At 31.6% G+C, this 22,117-nt stretch overlaps 1 protein-coding gene across 1 annotated transcript; it reads left to right on the forward strand.

Moving 5' to 3' along the window:
- The first annotated feature begins 4,230 nt into the window (after window positions 1-4,230).
- Window positions 4,231-7,175, forward strand: LOC140891274 (aldehyde dehydrogenase family 3 member F1-like). Its single transcript, XM_073299688.1, has 10 exons — window positions 4,231-4,627; window positions 4,705-4,773; window positions 4,854-4,950; window positions 5,087-5,293; window positions 5,683-5,807; window positions 5,916-6,020; window positions 6,123-6,295; window positions 6,379-6,469; window positions 6,557-6,706; window positions 6,783-7,175. The coding sequence occupies exons 1-10, from the start codon at window positions 4,448-4,450 to the stop codon at window positions 7,020-7,022; spliced, it is 1,437 nt and encodes a 478-aa protein (XP_073155789.1). The 5' UTR covers window positions 4,231-4,447; the 3' UTR covers window positions 7,023-7,175.
- Window positions 7,176-22,117: the final 14,942 nt, after the last annotated feature.

The following is a 22,117-nucleotide window of genomic DNA, read 5'->3' on the forward strand; positions in this document are numbered from 1 at the left end:
TGTATTCTTAAATTGATAGAAAATAATTCAAACCAATATTTCATTGAAGATGAATTTTGATAATCTATTTCTATTTTTATCTACTATAATCTAATATAAAAGGGTGAATGGAGGGCAAAGTTTTTTTATTGTGTATTGTCATAATTGTCCAGATTTTGTTCATTGGCGTGTTAAATGCAATGGGTGTTTTGAGAATTGCATGAAAATTATAAGGACATTTGAGGAAGCACAATAACTCCTCTCTCTTCCTACATGAATTAATGGGTTAATAATTGAGTTTGTATTTATTGTTAATAATTGAGTTTGTTTTTATTACCTTAAAATTAATTATTGATAAACTATGTATACTATATAATATAAAATTTCACACACAATAGTTGGCTAATATTTTTATAATGTAAAATATTTTACTTTTGGAAGGTAAAAAAAAAATCCAAATATTTATTGACTACTAAATGACAAAAACCGGATGTCTAATTGTTACACACCATAAAAAAATTGAGTAGCAATATTGTTAAAAATTAAATATAAATTATTTTTATTTAAATTAATTGACTCTTAATATCTGTTTTTTTTAGTGAGTGTAATTTTTTTGGATTTTTTTAATTGGATCTATATATTGAGTTTGTTTGTTTTATTGCATCTTATTTTTATTGGGTTTTTAATTGACTCTTAATATATGAGTTTTTTTAGTGAGTTTTTTTTTTGGTTTTTTTAATTGGGTTTCTCTGGTGGATTTATGTTTTAAGTGAATCATTTTTATTTTTATTTTTAATATTAATATTTATGAGTAATAATGATTTTTTATCTTGAAAAATTATGGTTTAATATTATTACAAAATTTTATATTGGAATATTAAAAATGTATGGATGAAATGAAAAAAAAATCATATAATAACATATGAAATTTATGTATAACAAAATTTTGACAATTTGACACAATTAATAGTAGAAAGGGAGTAAAATGGAAGTTATAGGCTAATGAACAAATTTAAAATGTGAAAAAATAAATTAAAATAAAATAGGCTAATGAACAAATTAATTAAAAAAACTCTTAATTATTCTCATTATTAATTGAAATAAAAATAATTTATATTTAATTTTTAACAATATTGTTGCTCAATTTTTTTGGTGTGTTACAGTTAGACATTCGGTTTGTTATAGGCTAATGAACAAATTTAAAATGTGAAAAACAATTAAAAGAAAATAGGCTAATGAACAAATTAATTAAAAAAACTCTTAATTATTCTCATTATTAATTTAAATAAAAATAAGTTATATTTAATTTTTAACAGTATTGTTGTCAATTTTTTTGGTATGTAACAGTTAGACATTCGGTTTGTGTCATTTAGTAGTCAATAAACATTTAAATTTTTATTTCTACTATAAAAAGGGTGAATGAAAAGCAATAGAAAAATTGACATATTTTTGTACTATGACAATAAAATAACTGATCATTTAAAATATTTAACAATATTTACACTTCTACAAAATTTGTGTTTAATATAATATATAGATATATATATCACCATAAATTTTATGAAGAATAAGTTTCATAATGTGATAATCTGTTAATTAAAGCATGCTATATTAGAAAAAAAATAAAAAATAATATAAATTGAACTCTTTAAACACAACATTTTAATTGGTTTTTAAAATATCATATTGCATTTGTAAAATTAATCATTATTTTCAAATATTTTTATAAGTATGTCATAACCAAATTTTATTTTTTTTTATTAGAATTGATTTTAAAAAAATGTGTTTTAAATTTTGTATTCTTAAATTGATAGAAAATAATTCAAACCAATATTTCATTGAAGGTGAATTTTTATAATTAAATAAAAAGTGAATAGACACAATGTATTTGTAATAACAAAGAAACTATATGAAATAATTTATTTTTTGATTTCACTTATGTTGCTATAGTATATAATTAACTTTACAAATGCAATATGATATTTTAAAAACAATTAAAATGTTGTGTTTAAAGAGTTCAATTTATATTATTTTTTATTTTCTTTATAATATAACATGATTTAATTAACAAATTATCACATTATGAAACTTATTCTTCATAAAATTTATGGTGATGTTATATATCTATATATTATATTAAACACAAATTTTGTAAAAGTGTAAATATTGCTTAAATATTTTAAATGATCAGTTATTTTATTGTCATAGTACAAAAAGTATGTCAATTTTTCTATTTCCCTTCATTCACCCATTTATAGTAGAAATAAAAATCCAAATGTTTATTGACTACTAAATGACACAAATCGAATGTCTAACTGTTACACACCAAAAAAATTGAGCAACAATATTGTTAAAAATTAAAAATAAATTATTTTTATTTAACATTCAAATGAACAAAATTTGGGCAATTATGAGAATCTGGATGTTTTACAAATAAGATTATAAGATAGGATGTAGCATGAAGACACTTGGCTATTTCATAGTATGCACCGAGTAATTTCTTCTTTTTGTTGGTTAATAAAATTTGGTAACAGAATACAGAATTATTTACAAATTATTATGCATAAATTTTAAGATTTGCACTTTAATTATCTTAATTAACATGCTACAAATATTTTGAATATTTTTTTTTTCGATCAGAAAGATATGTTGAATAAATAAAATTAAAAAAAATAAAACTTGATTTTAACATATTCGATCCTAAATAAAATTTAAGAAATTTATTTTTAAAAAAATATTTGAAAAAAAAATGTCTCCTTTAAAAATCTATTAACGCTATTGTTGGGTTTTTGTCATATTATTAAATAAATTAGTAGAAATAGATTACTATTACGTTGCATTTTTTATTTTATTTTAAAGTAAACAAAATGCATTATTTCATAATGTCTTGATTTACAATTATTACTACAATACAAGTTAACCTTGCAAGATGGTAGAACGCCATTACACACTGCAACACAAGAAGAAGAAAAGAATCGTATCAGAGGCTACACGTGCTAGTAGTTGAGTTACAAGAGTTGCCGTTCTCGTCATATGTTTTTAAGCAGAATTCTTGGCAGCAAAATTCCATATATATATATATATATAACTCCGCTCATTTCACCGTCCGTCCCGGGATGGCGACTTTTACACAATACAAAGAAAGCACCCCTGATCACTAGAGATGGACACAACTTGTTTCTAACTCCGTCAACATCTAATTAATCTCAGCTTGTAGGGGCTGGTGCATGGAGTCCATAATTGTATTTGTGCCAATGTCTTTTTAGGATCGATCTGTTCTTGTGGAGCATATATGCCTTACCAATCTCAGCTTAATTGCATTTATTAAAATCGGTGAGTTGGTGAAGCGTTCATTCAAACATTTAAAGATAGATGTTTATGATTTTTTTTCGAGAAAAATAAATATTGGATTAATGGGAATTTGGGGTGAACGTACAAGAAAATAGGAAACGAGTGATTATTTTGTGGATTCGGATTTTTGGAGCTTATGCAAGCTTTTGGCCCTATAGTTAACTCAACTGAATATATGGATTGGGGAGAAAGAAAAAGTTTTGGGACTAAATTGACACGCTAACATATTTTTTATTTTATTTTATTTTACTTTACTGAAGCAAGAATATTGACTCCAAACGAGTCCTAAGGGATGCCCGTAGATTAGATAAGCTATTGACAAATGATTTATGACTTGCGATTTATCTGTTTAGCATTGCTAGCTAGTTTAATTTGCAACTATTACATTAGCCGGAAGATCTATTTAACGTGAGCGGTTCTCATTTCATTAAAAAAAATAAAGGAGAAGAAGAAGAAAAGAATGATCCTAAAATTAAACCGAGAAATATTCCCACGACTCGACTCGAGCTACATGATGACATGAAATACTTGACAAACATGTACATACGACTCGTGGCTCATGTCTAGATCCAGATTTGAGACGAAACTTTGAGCTAAAAATTGATCGTAGTAATAAAAAAGAAAGAAGGAAAACACATAACGAACTAATTATTGGGCCATTGAATAAAAACTTTAAAAGCGCGCGCCTGAAGCCAGCCACAACGATTTTGGAAGTAGCATGCACCGCTCGGACGCGAATTACACATATTGCCTGTTATTATACCAAACTAACTAAATACACCAAGGGGTGGGCCTGGGGATGGAAATCGTGTTCCTCGCTCTATTAAATGCAGTAGATTTATTATTACAAGTGGAAACAAATTGAATAAATCTCCACTGAATGTTCGCAAGTGAAAAAAGCGTGGCTTCTAATTATAATTAATATTGATCGTAACTGAATGCTCTGTTCCATTGGCCATTGGCCATTGGTAAAAGAACGCGTGCATGTTGGTTTCCATGTCCCAATCTGAGGCCAAACTAATGGCAGAAATGGCACGGCACTCATCCATGTTTTAATGAAGCTAGCTGACGCAACAAGTACAATTAAAATACCCAACAAACTTTCACGATTTCTGTGATGGAGGAGGTGATCACTGAGTTGAGGGAAGCATTTGACTCTGGGAGGACCAAGGATGAATCTTGGAGGAGGTCGCAGCTACACAACTTGCTCTCTCTGCTGGAACACAGAGAGGATGATATAACTCAAGCTCTTAAACAAGATTTAGGGAAGCATCCAATCGAATCTTATAGAGATGAGGTTTCTTTTCTCCCACCCACCCACTTAATAATATTGGATACTTTTCACGGTTAATTAAAGAAACTTGTTGTTCCCAGATTGGACCTTTGATCAAGTCTGTGAATTATGCGTTGAATGGGTTGAAGAAATGGATGTCAGGCAGGAAGGTCGTGTTCCTTTTCTTTAAGTCTCCAAAATATTTACTTTATTCACACTTCAAAATTCATCATTTTCTATGCTACTACAGGCTGATTTGCCGCTTGCTGCATTCCCAGCTAGTGCTGCGTTAGTCCCTGAGCCCCTTGGAGTTGTTCTCATCATATCATCTTGGAATTTCCCTTTTGGTACGACAAGTTTCTCCAGTAAAAGAGCTATTTTCTTGCCATTTAATTTCTTCCCCAGAACGCAGAACCCTTCTCTCTATCACTCAGAAATGAATGGTTTTGAATGTCTTCGTGTTTATTTCTGTTTCAATTGCAGGAATATCTTTGGAACCATTGATCGGAGCAATTTGTGCCGGAAATGCAGTTGTTTTGAAGCCGTCGGAGCTTGCTCCTGCATCTGCCTCGGTTTTAGCCGACTTGATTCACACTTACTTGGATCCTAAAGCTATAAAAGTCATTCAAGGTGGTGTTTCAGTTGGTGAGCAGCTATTACAACTTAAATGGGACAAGATTTTCTTCACAGGTATACACTTTACTCGATGGAGACAGATGTTCTGCTTAGGGGGCACAAAGCTAAAACTTGAAAAATTTTGGTGGCAAGATTATATTTTTGTTCATATATATATATGTTGGATGAAAATACGTAGTCTGTGGGAAACTTTAAGATGCAGGAAGCAGCTTTCCAATCCCAGCCAAGCCACCGCACATCCACATGGCCATGAAGAACTGTTTTCATTCTTTACCATTGTATGGCTGCAATCAAGATCGATACTCTTTTGATGAAAAACCTGAGAGAAAGGGGGAGATGTGTGCTTTTGAGCCCTTGTGTTTCTCAGAATGGCACTGGGAGAGTTACTTGAATTTGTTTGAAAAACTTTTATTTCATGTAATTTTGTTCTGTTTCCCCGATAGGTAGTGCACCGGTAGCACGAATAGTCATGACTGCTGCAGCCAAGAATCTCACTCCTGTTACGATAGAGTTAGGAGGAAAATGCCCTGCACTTGTTGATTCTCTTTCAAGTTCTTGGGATAAAACGGTAATTGCTCATCTGATGCTCTATTTCCACATGTTGGATTCATTGCCTTGTGTGGAAAAGGTTGTTCCTGAAATATAAATTTTTATTGAGATGTGTTGATGTTCTTAGATTGCGATAAAACGTATCCTTGCTGCAAAATTCGGGATTTGTGCTGGACAAGCCTGTATAGCCATTGATTACATTCTCGTGGAAAAGAAGTTTGCATCCACTCTGGTATCACCTCAACATTTCTACAGTTTATTCATAACTCTTTAACACTTTCTTGATTATTTTCTGTCTCAAGAACAATCTCATTTGGGGCATAAATTCTTTCAGGTAGAGTTAATGAAGGCTGCTACGCTGAGTATGTTTGGAGAAGATCCGAAAGAAACCAACAGCATCTCAAGGATCATAAACAAAAATCACTTTACGCGACTAAAGAATCTATTAAATGAGCCCTCAGTCAAAGCTTCTGTGGTCTATGGCGGTTTGCTAGATGAAGACAATCTGTAAGTTTTTCATAATTAATTTGCAAGTACATGAGTTGGACTGGTGATGAGTATCAAGGGACATAACACATGGCATGATGCAGGTTCATCGAACCAACTATATTGGTGGATCCACCATTGGAAACTGGAGTCATGACTGAAGAAATCTTTGGTCCACTCCTTCCTATAATCACGGTGAGGAAAAATATAACAATATATATATTCAGTGTATGAATCACAAATGGTGTATATTACAATGGAAAACGAATTTGTTTTGTGCAGTTGGAAAAGATGGAAGATAGTATTAAGTTGATCAAATCGAAGCCAAAACCGCTTGTAATATATGCATTCACAAAAAATGAAGGACTAAAGAAGAGGTTGTCTTCAGAGACATCCTCAGGAAGTGTGGTCTTTAATGATGCAATAGTACAAGTAAGTTGATGATGAGTTGGAACAAGCAAGTTGATATATAGTAAATGGTAATGTTTGTTTGGATGGGAAATTGCAGTATGCGGCGGACTCTCTTCCATTCGGAGGAGTTGGGGAGAGCGGTTTTGGAAGATATCACGGAAAATTCTCGTTCCAAGAGTTTTCATATGAGAAGGCAATTGTGAGACGTAGCTATCTGGTGGATTTTTGGTTCCGGTATCCTCCCTGGAACAATCATAAGTTGCAGCTCTTTAAATCTGCTTACAGATTTGATTATCTTGGAATTCTTCTAATTATGCTGGGCTTGAAGAAGTCTTGATTGAGACAAACATATATTATATACAACTCAGCAACTTCTTTTCATTCAAACCACAATCTATTATTTGTTTGTCCTCCAACCAAGTAAACTTATTGTATACTTGAATATTTATTTTGCATCATCATCATTTCATCCTATATAATTTTTTTTTTTTATATTAAAGTTGAGATATATATAATACTAGTAAACAGCACGTGCGATGCACGTAGTGACATTTTGTTTATATAATATATCTATTTATTATTTTTTATAATTATTGAGATTTTCACGGCTTTATAATAAAAAACATATAAACTTTAATTATTTATTATGAAAATCAACTAAAATAATACAATGATCATTTTTTTTTCATTTTTAGTCATGTTAATGGTGAATTTGTATTTTCAATCATGTAACGTGAATGTTTTCATTTTTAGTCATATTACTATGCATTTTTATTTTTAATCATGTCACTTGTATATTGTTTTTATTTTGATCATTTAACTCGCATGTTTTTTTTTGTTCTCTTTTGGTATATAAATTTTCATTTATAGTCATGTAACTTGCATATTATTTTTATTATTTTTCATTTAACTTGTATTATATTCCTATATATTTTTATATGACCTTGTGTAAATAAAATTGCAAATTTGTTATTTCACAATGATAAAAATTTACCCTTTTATTCAAACTTTTAGATAGGTAATAGATAGATAGATTTTACAATGATAAAATTTTACCTTTTTAATATTCACATTTTTAGGTAGGTAATAGATTTAATTTATACTCCTACATTAATTTCATAAATATATATTTTTAACTCTAACTTTTAATATTATTACCGTAAATTTTAGTTTTAGTTTTGTTCTTTTCAAGATTTATATTATTATATTTTTTTAATTCTAACTTTTTATATTAATACCGTAAGTTTTAATTTTTTTTTTATTTTGTTCTTTTAAAAATTTATTTATCTCTTTGATTAATTGCAACTCAATTAAGCCACAAACTAAAATTTAGCTTATTCTTATATATTTTTATATTGTCTAACATTACATAAGGTGTAAAATAAATAAAAAAAAATTGTGAAAAATGAAAAAAATACTTCTTTTTAGAAAATAATAATTAAAAAATAAATTATTTAATCGTATTAATGGACGCATTAGTTGCAATTTAATGAAAGTGTATAATATATTTATGGATATTAATATTTAAATATAATATAATAAAATATTTATTTATTTTTATGTTCTAACTAAAATGTTGTTTTTACTTTTATATCTCTATATATTTTTATATGACATTACTTATAGTGTAAATAAAACATCAAAAATGTTATTTCACAATGGTAAAATTTTATCCTTTTATTCACACTTTTAAATAGGTAAAGCAATAGATTATTAAATATACATGATTTTCTTTTAAAAATTTCGGTGAAAATATTTTTTATTTGTCAAACAAATATATATATATATATTCACTTTATATATCATTTTTTTATATTTTTAAAGCATTATGTAGAAAATTTCAATACAATTAATCGAAATAATACACAATCTAAGGACAAAATAGAAAATTTAGAGTGAAAATATTTATTATGTTAATTATTTTAGATTGAAATAATAAACACTTTAATAAAATAAATATTTATTATCTTTAATAATTTTAATAAATAGACATTTTTATTTTCCATCATCTAATAATTTTTATGTTATCGAAATAATACACAATCTAATAAAATAAATATTTATTATTTTTAATAATTTTAATTAATAGATATTTTTTTCCAACATCTAATCATTTTTATTTTAAATTTTTTTAGATTTTTCTAATAATTATGTACGATAAAATCTTATTTCTCTAATTTATTTTTATTATCAAATTTTTATTCAATTTTGATGTATTGATGTTTTCAAATTTTTTTAAAAGTATGTTGTAACCAAATTTTATTTTTTTGTTATATATATATTTTTTAAAAAATCACTTTGATGCTCACGTGTTTTAAATTTTGTTTTCTTAAATTTATAAAAAATAATTCAAACCAATTCACTTAAGGTGAAGTTTTATAATTAAATAAGATGTGAATTAGCACAATGTATTTTTAATAACAAATAAATTATATAAAAATAATTTATTCTTTGATTGCATTTATATTCTAATAGTATATGATTAATTTATAAATGTAGTATGATATTTAGAAAATCAATAACACGTGTCTCGTACGTTAGACACGTGAAAATATATTAGATATAACATAAGACAAATCATAAATTTAAATTTATTCACCTTTTAAAAAAATTAAAATTAGTAATTATTAAATTTTCGAATAATATTCATTTGTTTTATTTTATTAAAGATATAGTAAATTTTTAATATTTGATAAAGTCTTATGTTTGAGTCTCAAATTTATTTAGATAAATGTTCATGGATTACATTTTGACATTTATTTTTGGAAAAATTGCTTTTTTGATTCTATAAGTTTCTTTGTTTGTAATTTTGATACTATGTGTTATCAGATTTCAAAGTCTATTGTATTTGTTTTGTTTTGTTTTATTTTTTATTTTTTATGATTTAAAGTCTTTTTTCGATGTGATATTTTGTAGTGTAGACGTTTATAATATTGCATTAGCATTTTTGATGAAAAATAACTAAAATTGCCAAAAATCGAAATACGCAAGACGAACTGAAACTCAGATTTCGATCACGCTAAAAATCATCTATATCTGTTAAGTTCTTGTGTTTCAAATTTTGGATATAAACGCCTACAAAAACACGTATAGATAAGGGGATGTGCTTAAACTTGAAAACATGAAGATATAAGTGCTCAAGATTTGAAAGCACAAAGAGTTAATAGATAATTCATTTTTCATCCATGTCTTTAAGAATCTTGAGAGTTCATAGGGGTAATTATCTGATATGAAAATATAGACCCAAAATCATAATTTGCAAATATTAGCGGACCAAAATTACAAATTTTTCTTTATTTTTCCATAATTATCTTTGATTTATTAATATTTATGAATGAAATTTATAATATTTATTTTTATTTAAATTTCAAATTATCCATAAATTTTATATTATATTTTTCTTTAATTTTTTACATTCATTTTTCACCAAATGTTCATGCAATTATCTATCGAAAAATTCTCTAATGAAATTTTTTTTATTTCTATTCACAATTTTAAAGTTAAAATTATTAAATATACATGGTTTTTTAAAAATAATTTCAGTTAAAATAAATTTTATTTTTCAAACATATATTCACTTTATACATCAATTTTTATATTTTTAAAATTCTGTGTAGAAAATTTCATATCAATACAATTAATCGAATTAATATACAATCTAAAGACAAAATAAAAAATCCAGTGTGAAAAACTTAATCATTTTATTTACACTTTTATAGTCATAATAAATAAATATATATTGTCTTTAATAATTTTAAAGAATTCATGCATATTTTTATTTTCCAACATCTGAATCATTTTTATGTTAATTGTTTTTAGATTTTTCTAAGAATTATGTTTCGATAAAATTTTATTTCTCTAATTTATTTTTATGATCATATATCTATTGAATCATGACGTATCATTATTTTCAAATATTTTTATAAGTATGTCGTAACTAAATTTTATTATTTTTATTAGATTTTTTTAAAAAAATGTGTTTTAAATTTTGTATTCTTAAATTGATAGAAAATAATTCAAACCAATTCATTGAAGGTGAATTTTTATAATTAAATAAGAGGTGAATAAACACAATTTATTTGTAATAACAAAGAAACTATATGAAATAATTTATTTTTTGATTTCACTTTGTTGGGAAATTTAGTTTTGGTATTTACAAAACAAAGCCAAACTACTTAAGCATCTACAGAAAACCAAACTGATATACAGAGGTTGATGACGTCATGATGACCTACAGATACCTCGACTAAACTGAATCTATCAGTCACGCTAAAGGAACACAATTCAGTTTACCTTGCTAAACTGAATTCATCAGTACATCCTTACTCAACTGATTATCTCAGAGATACAAAGCAGTTTACCTTGCTAAACTGAATTCATCAGTCCATCCTTACTCAACTGATTATCTCAGAGATACAAAGCAGTTTACCCTGCTAAACTGAATCTATCAGTGTACCATTTCCCAACTGATTGCGCAAATAAATTCACAGTACTTCCGGATAAGATCGTCCGTACTCTGACATATCTGCAGAATGTAGTGTCGCGATACTAAGGGAATGTCGGCGTCAGAGATCGTTGATGATAGTGACAAATCCAACAGGAATAATTTGAATCCTATATGAAGAACACTTTGAAATTATGACCATTGCAAACCAAAGCTTATAAATAGGGATCTTGATCAAAGTTCAAAGGGGCTGATTGAAAGAGTGGGTGCCCGGTTAGCCAACTTGTGGCTAAGGACTTTTATGACTCTATGTATAAACAATCTTTGTTTAATATAATTTACATTCATTAATGACATTTTCTTTGTCTTTCTTCATATTGTTATATTGTGATATACTATTGTTGTTTTGATAAAGACCTTGAATATACTATAGTGTAAGTAAGATGAGATAGTAAATAAAAAGAGATCACTATTATGAAACACATCTTATAGTCACTGTATATTCTAAACAGTTCCTACTCAATTGAGCCGTCCGCTTAATAAGGATAAGGATCGCTCGAGATTGAGACTAGCATTTGTGATGCCTAGTACCACGTTTCATTGGTATGGAACATAGAGATGTTCAAAGCATGCAAATGGATATTCATATGATGAATGATCGAACTACCCTATCCAGACTTTCCAAGTGGTTATCACTTATCGAGTGGATAAAGTCCGCGGTTTTGGTTGTACACCATTAGTCCTTACTACTTGAAACATCATTGAGACTCTATATGCTAGTACTGTACTTTGACTCGTTTACCGACTCTATTGGGGTCATCAGGTGTCGGGATTGGGTACAGTTACGACACATATAGGAGTCGATGCTTATTGTCAAGGATTCACCACATACTTGCGAGTGTGGATATCTTATGCGATCTGAGGAGATATTAGTGTGACGAATCTCTGGCCAGAGTACATGATGTGTTTTAGGTTACTCGGTTTTCCTAGTAACACATGCGATGTCACTATTTGATCTCCAAGATGTAATGCATAGTTATCGAATCTCTAACGACTCTCGATACACCAATGGTTGTTGATTCGATCGAGATATATGGATGAAGGGACCGTACTGTACGCTAACCAAAATCTACTGGTTCTTGCAGGCACTATCAGTGATACCTAGGGAATCATAGGGCGATGTTGCTAGGCTCTCTTACCATGATTCGATGGGTAAGTCGGAAATTGTTGTTCCAAGTCACAAGGAGTTGTGAGCCCACGGCTAGCTGTATCCCTGAACCATTGAGGGTCACACAAGTAATGGATTACTAAACCCCGTTGAGATATTTAAATTTAAAGAGTTAAATTTAATTAAAGAGAAGTTGGACTTCTTAACTAAAGGGAGTGAAATTTCCTAAAATGACATAGAGATGGGCATTTTTGGAAATCACTGAATTCGGATTCAGAAAAATTATCTTGACTTCTAAAGATGCAGAAATGGTTTTTGTGCACATTGGTAAAATCAGTTTATCAATCGGAGTCACGATGAATTTTATATTAATTTCTATAATAACAAGCTTGGCTTGTTGGGTTTAAGTTATGGATTGTGACCCTAAGGAGTTAAAGTCCTAATACAATTATAACTTAATCTAGTCTAGAAATTATCTATAAATACATGTGTAGTGTTCAAAAATTATACACAATTCCTCTTGCAATTTTCGAATTACACACATATATTTTCAAGGGGATTTTTCGAAAATCCTCTACTCCTTTTTGAGATAATTCAGTCTGTGATTTTTCTAAAAAATTACATTATAAATTGACAGATCAAATCTGTTTAATCTCATCGATAAACATCTGATTGATTTCTAGTGCAATCAATCAGAGGGTTTAAGTTTTCTGTTCGTGGACCTAATTTCGAAGATTGATCGAGTAAGTCATCGGTTCCCGGGATTTACAAGAAGAGCAGATTAAATTCTGTTGGAGTCCATAATCAAGCCTTAACTTGAAGAGGTAAAATATTTAACTGTGTTTATTATTTTACTTGCAACAATTTTAATCGTTAGGATTTGATACCCACGATATGGAATCGTTCCATATCAAAAAATAAAATTTTTTTAAACTTCCGCTGCTCCGGGTATCACATCCGTGTGATCAGAGAACGCGTGTTCCAACAGTGGTATCAGAGCCAGGTCGTAAACTTTGATCAAACGATTAAAATTAATCGATTTTACAAAATTTTTAGCCTCGGTTTTTGAAACAAAACGAAAAATTTTTAAAATTAAATTTGAAGTGAAACAAGGGCAATCGGGCAGCGAGCGTCGCTGCCCACCTCCACGTGGGCAGCCCTGTCCCACGTGGAGGCGGGGCTGCCCGGGAATGTCCCAGGCAGTTCAGAAATTTTAAAATTTGATTTTTTGGATTTTTTGAAATTTTTGAAATTTTAGTTTTTGGTCCGATCGAAAATTGTTTTTGAAATTTTTAAAATTGATTTTTGGATAAATTTGAATTTTTGAAAAATTTATAAATTTTATCCGTTAAATTAGATTTTATAAAATTAATTATTTTGATACAATTGATGATAAGATATGATCTTATGAAAGGATGAGATAAAATTTGATTTTATCTTTTTTAATTATGATGCTATTGCATGTTATCCAATTATTTAATTATTAAATTAATTATTGGATAAAAAGGATGATCGATTTCCATGACCAATATTATAGGTGTATGTTAGGTTGTTTACATTTGGTTTTATTGTTGTTGGGTTTTATTAATGGGCTTGGTTTATGGCCCAATTTGAATTGTCATTTGTAATAAAAAGTGGGCCTGGTTTATGGCCCGTTTCCACCCTTAAATATGTATCCCCTACTTGTCATCGAAATTTATTGTAAATTTATTAGACGTAGCGGGAGATAAAGATTTGAAAACAGTGGTGGGCCCAGCAGATAATAAAGACAGAAGAAATATAAATTGGAAGCTCAATGTAATAGGATTGCATTGCATACCTGCATATCACCTAGGATTGGACTTAGACTCATGATTGGCAATCACGGGTTGATTAGTGATTGGGATCGATCATCCTTTAAATAATATATGATATTATTGTTGTATGCATGCTTAGACTAAATTGTATGAATCCCGCAAGCATACAAACTTTAAAAGATGAGACGAATTTTCAAAATTAAAAATCCCTCATTTTAAATATGATTTAAAATTGATATCAAGATTTATAAAAGGGAATTTAAATATTGTTTAAATGTTCCTACCTTCCATCAACGATCAATGTATGAGATGCTACCCGCGGGCACGGTCCGGCTCATATTATTGGGGGGGCCCGTTCGTCGGAAAGCTGTGCATTGGATCGACACATGTTGTAAGTTGGGTGGAACTCTCATGGGATTGACTCATATTATTGGGGATCCACATGGCGACCGTCCATCACAACTTAATATTGATGGGTCATCTTGACATGTCACATTAAACGACGTCATATTATTGGGCTCTTATTGGACATGAGGTAAAAACATGGGGGTTGCTTTGGAAGCAATTGAGCTCTACCTTTTGAAAATTATGGTTGGCTGATATTATTCGGGACTATAGTTTGTCAATTGGACTCCATGTTCCCACTAAGGAAACCAGTTTCCCGTTTTCACTAGAGGGTAGTGAAATCGTTAAAATAGTGGGAGTGAAATTCATAAAATAAATTTTGCCATATTTTATGTCTTAGTAAATTAATTAAGCAATCATCGATTATTGTCTGTTTCATCTCAGTATATCATTATGATGAATCTTCGTAATCCACATGTTTCAATTCTCGAACAAAACAAACTTTCTGGCGCAAACTATACGGAATGGTTCCATAAGTTAAGATTGTCCTGAGCTCAGAAAAGATTTTCTAAGTGTTAGAAAAGGCTCCTCCGAAAACAGCCCCGACTGATGTAACTTCGGAAAGGTTGGCCGAACTAGAGAAATGGTAGGACCATGATCTCAAGGCCAAATGTTACATGCAAAGATGGACAAGTCTAAATAAGTTTGCCATCACTGCAAGAAACCCGGTTACTAGAAGTGCAACTGCAAAGAATGTATATCGAGTAGTTACGAACTACAAAGGATATATTTTATAAATGTTTCACTTAATACTATTTCTTGGGTATTGGATACCAGATGTAGATCTCACATTTTCAATGAGTTGCAGATGATGACAAGAAGTCGTAAGCTTAGGATGGGTGAGACCCAGTTAAGGCTCGGGAATGGTTACAGAGTTGAATCCAAAAGCTATGGGAAATATTTGTTTAATTTTGCAAAAAAATTTTAAGCTATATTTTGAGAGAGATGTTTTTTATTTGTACCAAGATTTTATTAAAACATTATTTCTTTTTCTATTCTTGATAGAGAAGATATTTCTTGAAAATTTGCGAATGAGATTTGCAATATTTACAAGAATGAATGTTTGATTTGAAATGAACAATTTAAAAACGATCTATATAACTTAAAATTAAAAGACGTTCCAGTCGATTATGTTGATAAACCGGTAACAACAAACAAAAGGAAAATCGACAGTCAAAACCCGGCAAGCCTTTGGCATGCTAGACTAGGTCATATTTCCTCAAGGAGGATGAACAAGCTAGTGGGAGAGGGCATGTTTGATATGTCTGATATTAACTCTCTACCTACTTGTGAGTCCTGCCTAAAAGGAAAAATGACTAAATCTCATTTCAAAGGGAAACCTGAGCGTAGTCAAAATCTGTTGGATTTGATCCATACGGATGTTTGCGGCCCATTTAGTATTGGTACTAAATTTGGTCACACCTACTTCATTACCTTTACTGATGATCAATCTAGGTATGGGTATTTATATTTAATGAAATATAAGTCTGAATCATTTGAAAAGTTCAAAGAATTCAAGACTGAACTAGAAAACAAACTAGGTAGAAGTATTAAAGCACTTCGATCAGATCGAGGTGGAGAATACTTAAGTACCGAGTTTTTGAGCTATCTAAAAGAGAATGGGATTCTCTCTCAGTGGACTCCTCCTATGACACCTCAGGTGAATGGTGTCTCAGAGCGTCGCAATCGAACTTTGTTAGACATGGTTCGATCTATGATGAGCTTCACTGAGCTCCCTCCTTCATTTTGGGGCTATGCACTTGAAACGACGGTATTATTGTTGAACAATGTTCACACCAAAGCAGTGAATAAAACTCCATACGAGTTATGGAATGACAAAGCTCCTAAGTATTCGTACTTGAGGATTTGGGGATGTTCTGCTTACGTGAAGCAGACAGTGGGAGATAAGTTGGATAGTCGATCCACCTTATGTTATTTTGTAGGATATCCGAAGAATTCAATCGGATATTATTTCTATCATCCTACTGAAACAAAAGTGTTTGTTTCGAGGAATGCCACCTTCATGGAGGAGTTCTTATTAGATAAGAAATGCAAGATGATGGAACTCGAAGAAATTCGAGAAGAACCCGAGATACAAAATAACGATCCCACACCTCAAGAACCTTCAGTGGACACGCTTACACCTAGGAGATCCGAGAGGACTTCTAGACCTCCTATTAGATATGGTCTTCTTCTTGAAAGGGATCAAAGTGAACCCGACATTGGATGTGATTCAAGAAACTTCAAGGAAGCAATTTCTGATGCGGATTCGAATTTATGGCTTGAAGCTATGCAGTCGGAAATAGACTCGATGCATACAAACCAAGTTTGGTTTTTAGTAGATCCTCCCGATGGAATTGTTCCAATAGGGTGTAAATGGATCTACAAGAGAAAACTTGGGCCTGATGGTAAGGTACTAACCTACAAGGCACGATTGATAGCAAAATGTTATACTCAAAGACAAGGAGTTGACTATGATGAAACCTTTTCATCAGTCATAATATTCAAGTCCATAAGAATCCTTATTGCCATAGCAGCATGGTATGACTATGAGATATGACAAATGGATGTGAAGACTGCATTTCTTAATGGAAACATTAAGGAAGAAATCTATATGATGCAGCCCGAGAGATTCACATCCATGGGAAGTGAGCATAAGGTATGCAAGCTTCAGAGATCAATTTATGGTCTCAAACAAGAAAACAATAAAGGACTTTGGTTTCATCAAAAACCAGGAGGAACCGTGCGTGTACAAGAAAGTAGTTAAGGATGCGGTGACGTTCTTAGTGCTTTATGTTGATGACATCCTACTCATTGGGAATGACGTAGGGATGTTGCAGTCAACAAAGATATGGTTATCAGGTAGATTCTCTGTAACACCCGAAAATTTTTAATACGTAAATTTACATGCATAATTAAGAAAAATAATTATTTAAAATTTATATTTGGGTTGAATGACAATTATGTGTTATTATATGAATTATATGCATGATTTAAATTTATTTTATCATTTAACCCGCAGTTATTGTATTTTTAGATTTTTGAGAATTTTATTGAGTTGATCGCGTAGACGAGACCGTGGACGGACGAGATACCAAAATTTTTAGCCAAAAATATTTTATGAGTTTTATGAGTCTTAAAATAATATTTTAAGGTATTTTGTCAAGAAAATTTTAGTATTTAGTTATATATTTATTTAAGGGTTGATTTTTAGCCAAAATAAGTCATTTTAATGACTTTATTTAAAATTTAAAAATCCCTTAATTTATAATTTCGGGATTTATGCTTTTACATCAGATTATTATTATTATAAGAGAGTTTTAATTATATTTTTTTTAGGTATATTATCTAGATACATATTATTTTTAATTAGTAACCTATTATTAAACCTAAACCTACCCCAAACCCCACCACTATCTCACTTAGCCGACAACCTTTCTTCCACCCCCTTCCTCACGTTCCCACAGCAGCAACTCAAGCCTCCATAGCCGATTTCTCCAAGGAAAATTTGAGTTCTTCGTAGGTCCGTCGTCCCAGAGTCGTTCACACGGTCTAGCTTCGTATTAAATCAAAGGCATGTTTAACTCTTTTTTTTGACACCATATAAGCTACATAATCGCATATGTACCAGAAAATTTTTGATTTGGCTAGGTATATCACGAATTGGAATGAAGATCTTGTATGTTTGCCTTGAATGTTCATGGTTGCATGTATAATCCTCACGTTTTCTGCCATGGTGAGGGGCTGGGCTGCTGATGCTTAGTTCAAAGGGTGCCTTGGGGTCTCTAGATTCGAGTAGGCAGTCTGGTTAGAGGCTTGAATGATCGGGTTCAAGGCTGGATCAGAGAAGGGCCTGGTGCATGCAAGCCTAAGGTTGATGGAAAGGGGGGCTCGTGTGGGCATGCAGGGCCAAGAGGGGGATCGGGGCTGCCTAGGTTAGGACCGGCAGGACCCTGGGAAGGTCCTTCCGGTGGCACTCCGGCCGGTCGTGGCGCTGCTGCTCGCGCAGCCAAGGGGTTAGGGAGAAGGGTTCGGGTTTGGGCTTTGGGTGGTGTTGGATCGGGTCCTGGGGGTCTGGGTCGGGTCTAGGTCATAGTGGGTCGGGTCAGTAGGGTTAGGGTCTAGGTCCGGGTTAGGTGGGCCGGGCTCGGGTATTTTAATTTTTAATTAATTATGTTTTAATTGATTTTTGGGCTTTAATAAATAGTTAGAAAATTATTTGGGCCTCCAAATAATTTTATTTGGGCCTCAAATAATTTATTTAAGTTATCCCAATGATTTTTATGGGCTTGGGAGCCCATGAATATTTTTGGGCCAGTCAGTGGATTTTTGGGCCAGTCTAGAATTTTATTGGGTTTAATTAAGTTAATGGGCTTAAATATTTTTATTTAGGCCCAGTTAAGTTAATCAAGTTATTTGGGCTAAGATATGATTATTGGGCTTTAATTTAAGTTTAATGGGCTTAGATTGAGTGACCAGCAGTCTGGACCAACCCATGAAAAATAACTAAGTCTGAAATATATATTTAATTATTTTTAAGCATGAAGTTTATATTTTAAGTATTAGTATATTTATTATGAAAATAAATTAAATATATATTACGGACATATTTTCAGTGCATGCATTCATGAAAAATTTACATGTTATGATTATGATCAAGTGTTGAGCAAAATATTTTTATGATCAAAATTGAAGTAGTGTGACAGCACAGAGGTGGTTATCCACTATTTATGTTAAGAGGTAGTTTACTACCAGCACAGAGGTGATTTATCACCGCCACATACGTTGGTTCAGGAGACTGATCAGTCGGCACAGATTTAGTCACACTTACGGATAGGACCATATTATGTTTCAAAATTTCGTGCTCAACTATATTATGTATGCTTATGTTCAAGAATAAAATCAGTGATGTTTATGGCAAGATAATGAAATATTTTATTCATGCATGCATGTACACATATATGTATTAGTATGATTATGTGTTGCATTATTTTTAACCTTGCTATAAAAGGTTAGACATGTTGAGCCCCTAGGCTCACTACGCTTATATGGTGCAGGTGAGTCAGATGAATATTATGTTGCTCCTACCGGTGGCGAGGACGTATGAGCAAGCTGGCAGTGAACCCCGTGACCGTCGCAGATTTTAGTTGATGTTTAAAAAATATTTATTTTATTATGCTGAGTTTTTAAACAAGTTCTTCTTTTTATTATTTTATTTATGGGAATTTTGAATTATCAAACTTAGTATTTTTATTTCTTGCATAAGGATATTTTCAGCAATTAATTAAGTTATTTTTATGTAGTAATATTATTTCTTTTATGTTTATACATATATGTATGGGCGTATATGTATAGTATTATTTTTTTAAAAAAAAATAAAAAAATTTTCGCATTTATTAGTAGTAGACGTTTCATTCTCGATGAAGGATTTGGGTGAGGCCACCTATATTCTAGGGATACAGATCTATAGAGATAGATCTAAGAGAATGATAGGACTCACTCAAGCAACCTACATCGACACCATATTGAAAAGGTTTTCTATGGATAAGTCCAAGAGAGGACATCTACCTATGTGTCATGGAGTTTCTCTATCCAAGTCTATGTGTCCCAAGACTGACGAAGAGATAGAGAAAATGACACACATACCATATGCGTCAGCCATAGGTAGTATTATGTATGAGATGATATCAACCAGACCGGATGTAGCCTTTGCTCTGAGTGTCACAAGCAGATATCAGGCCAACCCCGGTCAAATGCATTGGAAAGCCGTGAAGGATATTCTTAAGTACTTGAGAAGGACTAAGAATATATTCATGATTTATGGAGGAAGAGAATTGAAATTGGAACGCTATGAAAGAGTGGGTGCCCGGTGAGCCAACTTGTGGCTAAGAGCACTGTTGGAAAACGCGGCGATCAGATCAATCAGGATTGATACCCGGTGCAGCGGAAGTTTAAAAATTTTATATGGAACGATTCCATAATGGGTATCAACCTTACGATTAAATTGTGTGTGTGTAAAAATTAAATAACGATTATAAATTTTTACCTCAATCTCGAATCGAGATTATGGACACCAACAGATTTCTCTGCTCTTGTTGTATATCCCTGGAACTGATGGACCAACTGTTCTTCAATCAGGTCCACAAACGGATATTTAATCCCTCTGATAGATTGCACTAGAAAATCTATCAGAAGTTTCTACGAAGAGATTAACGAATTTGATCCGTTAAACCAGACTGCAATTCAAAATTCACAGACTGGATTTTACCGAGCAGAGGGGAGAGGGGGTCGGCCACTTCAGAGAGAAAAATAGGGTTTTTTCGAAAATTGTGACCTTGTTGTGTGTAATTTCTGTACTGCAATAACTTATTTATAATGTAGGCCGCTAACAGCTTAGGGCCCATTAGTCATAAGTTCAAGCCCGACAATCAAAGCCCGCATGTTCAGAAATTAATATAAAATTCATCGTGACTCCGATTGATAAACCGATTTCACCAATGTGCACAGAAACCATTTCTGCACCTTTTAAAGTCAAGATAAATTTTTCTGAATCCGAATTCAGTGGTTTCCAAAAATGTCCATCTCTATGTCATTTTAGGAAATCTTACTCCTTTACTCATAATTAAGAAGTTCAACTTCTTTGTTCATTAAATTTAACTCTTTAAATTTAACTATCTCAACGGGGATTAAAAATCCATTACACTGTGTGACCCTCAATGGTTCAGGGATACAGCTAGCCGTGGGCTCACAACTCCTTGTGACTCGGAACAACAATTTCCGACTTGCCCATCGAATCATGGTAAGAGCGCCTAGCAACATCGCCCCATGATTCCCTAGGTATCACTGATAGTGCCTACAAGAACCAATAGATTTTGGTTAGCGTACAGTACGGTCCCTTCATCCATATATCCCGATCGAATCAACAACCATTGGTATATCGAGAGCGTTCGAGATTCGATAACTATGCAATACATCTTGAAGATCAAATAGTGACATCGCATGTGCTACTAAGAAACCATTTCTTAAACCACATCATGTACTCTGGCCAGAGATTCGTCACACTAATATCTCCTCAGATCGCATAGGATATCCACACTCGCAAGTATGTGGTGAATCCTTGACAACAAAGCATCGACTCTTATATGTGTTGTAACTGTACCCAATCCCGACACCTGATGACCCCAATAGAGTCGGTAAACGAGTCAAAGCACAGTACTAGCATATAGAGTCTCAATGATGTTTCAAGTAGTAAGGACTAATGGTGTACAACCAAAACCGCGGACTATATCCACTCGATAAGTGATAACCACTTGGAAAGTCCGGATAGGGTAGTTCGATCATTCATCATATGAATATCCATTTGCATGCTTCGAACATCTCTATGTTCCTTACCAATGAAACGTGGTACTCTGCATCGCAAATGCTAGTCTCAAACTCGAGCGATCCTTATCCTTATTATCGGACGGCTCAATCGACTAGGAACAGTTTAGAATATACAGTGACTATAAGATGTGTTTCATGATAGACATCCCCATGTTCTACCACATCTTACATACACTATAGTATATTCAAGGTCTTTATCAAAACAACAATAGTATATCACAATATAACAATATGAA

The sequence above is a fragment of the Henckelia pumila genome, chromosome 3 (genome assembly GCF_033568475.1).
Source record: "Henckelia pumila isolate YLH828 chromosome 3, ASM3356847v2, whole genome shotgun sequence".
In the NCBI taxonomy this organism is placed as follows: domain Eukaryota; kingdom Viridiplantae; phylum Streptophyta; class Magnoliopsida; order Lamiales; family Gesneriaceae; genus Henckelia; species Henckelia pumila.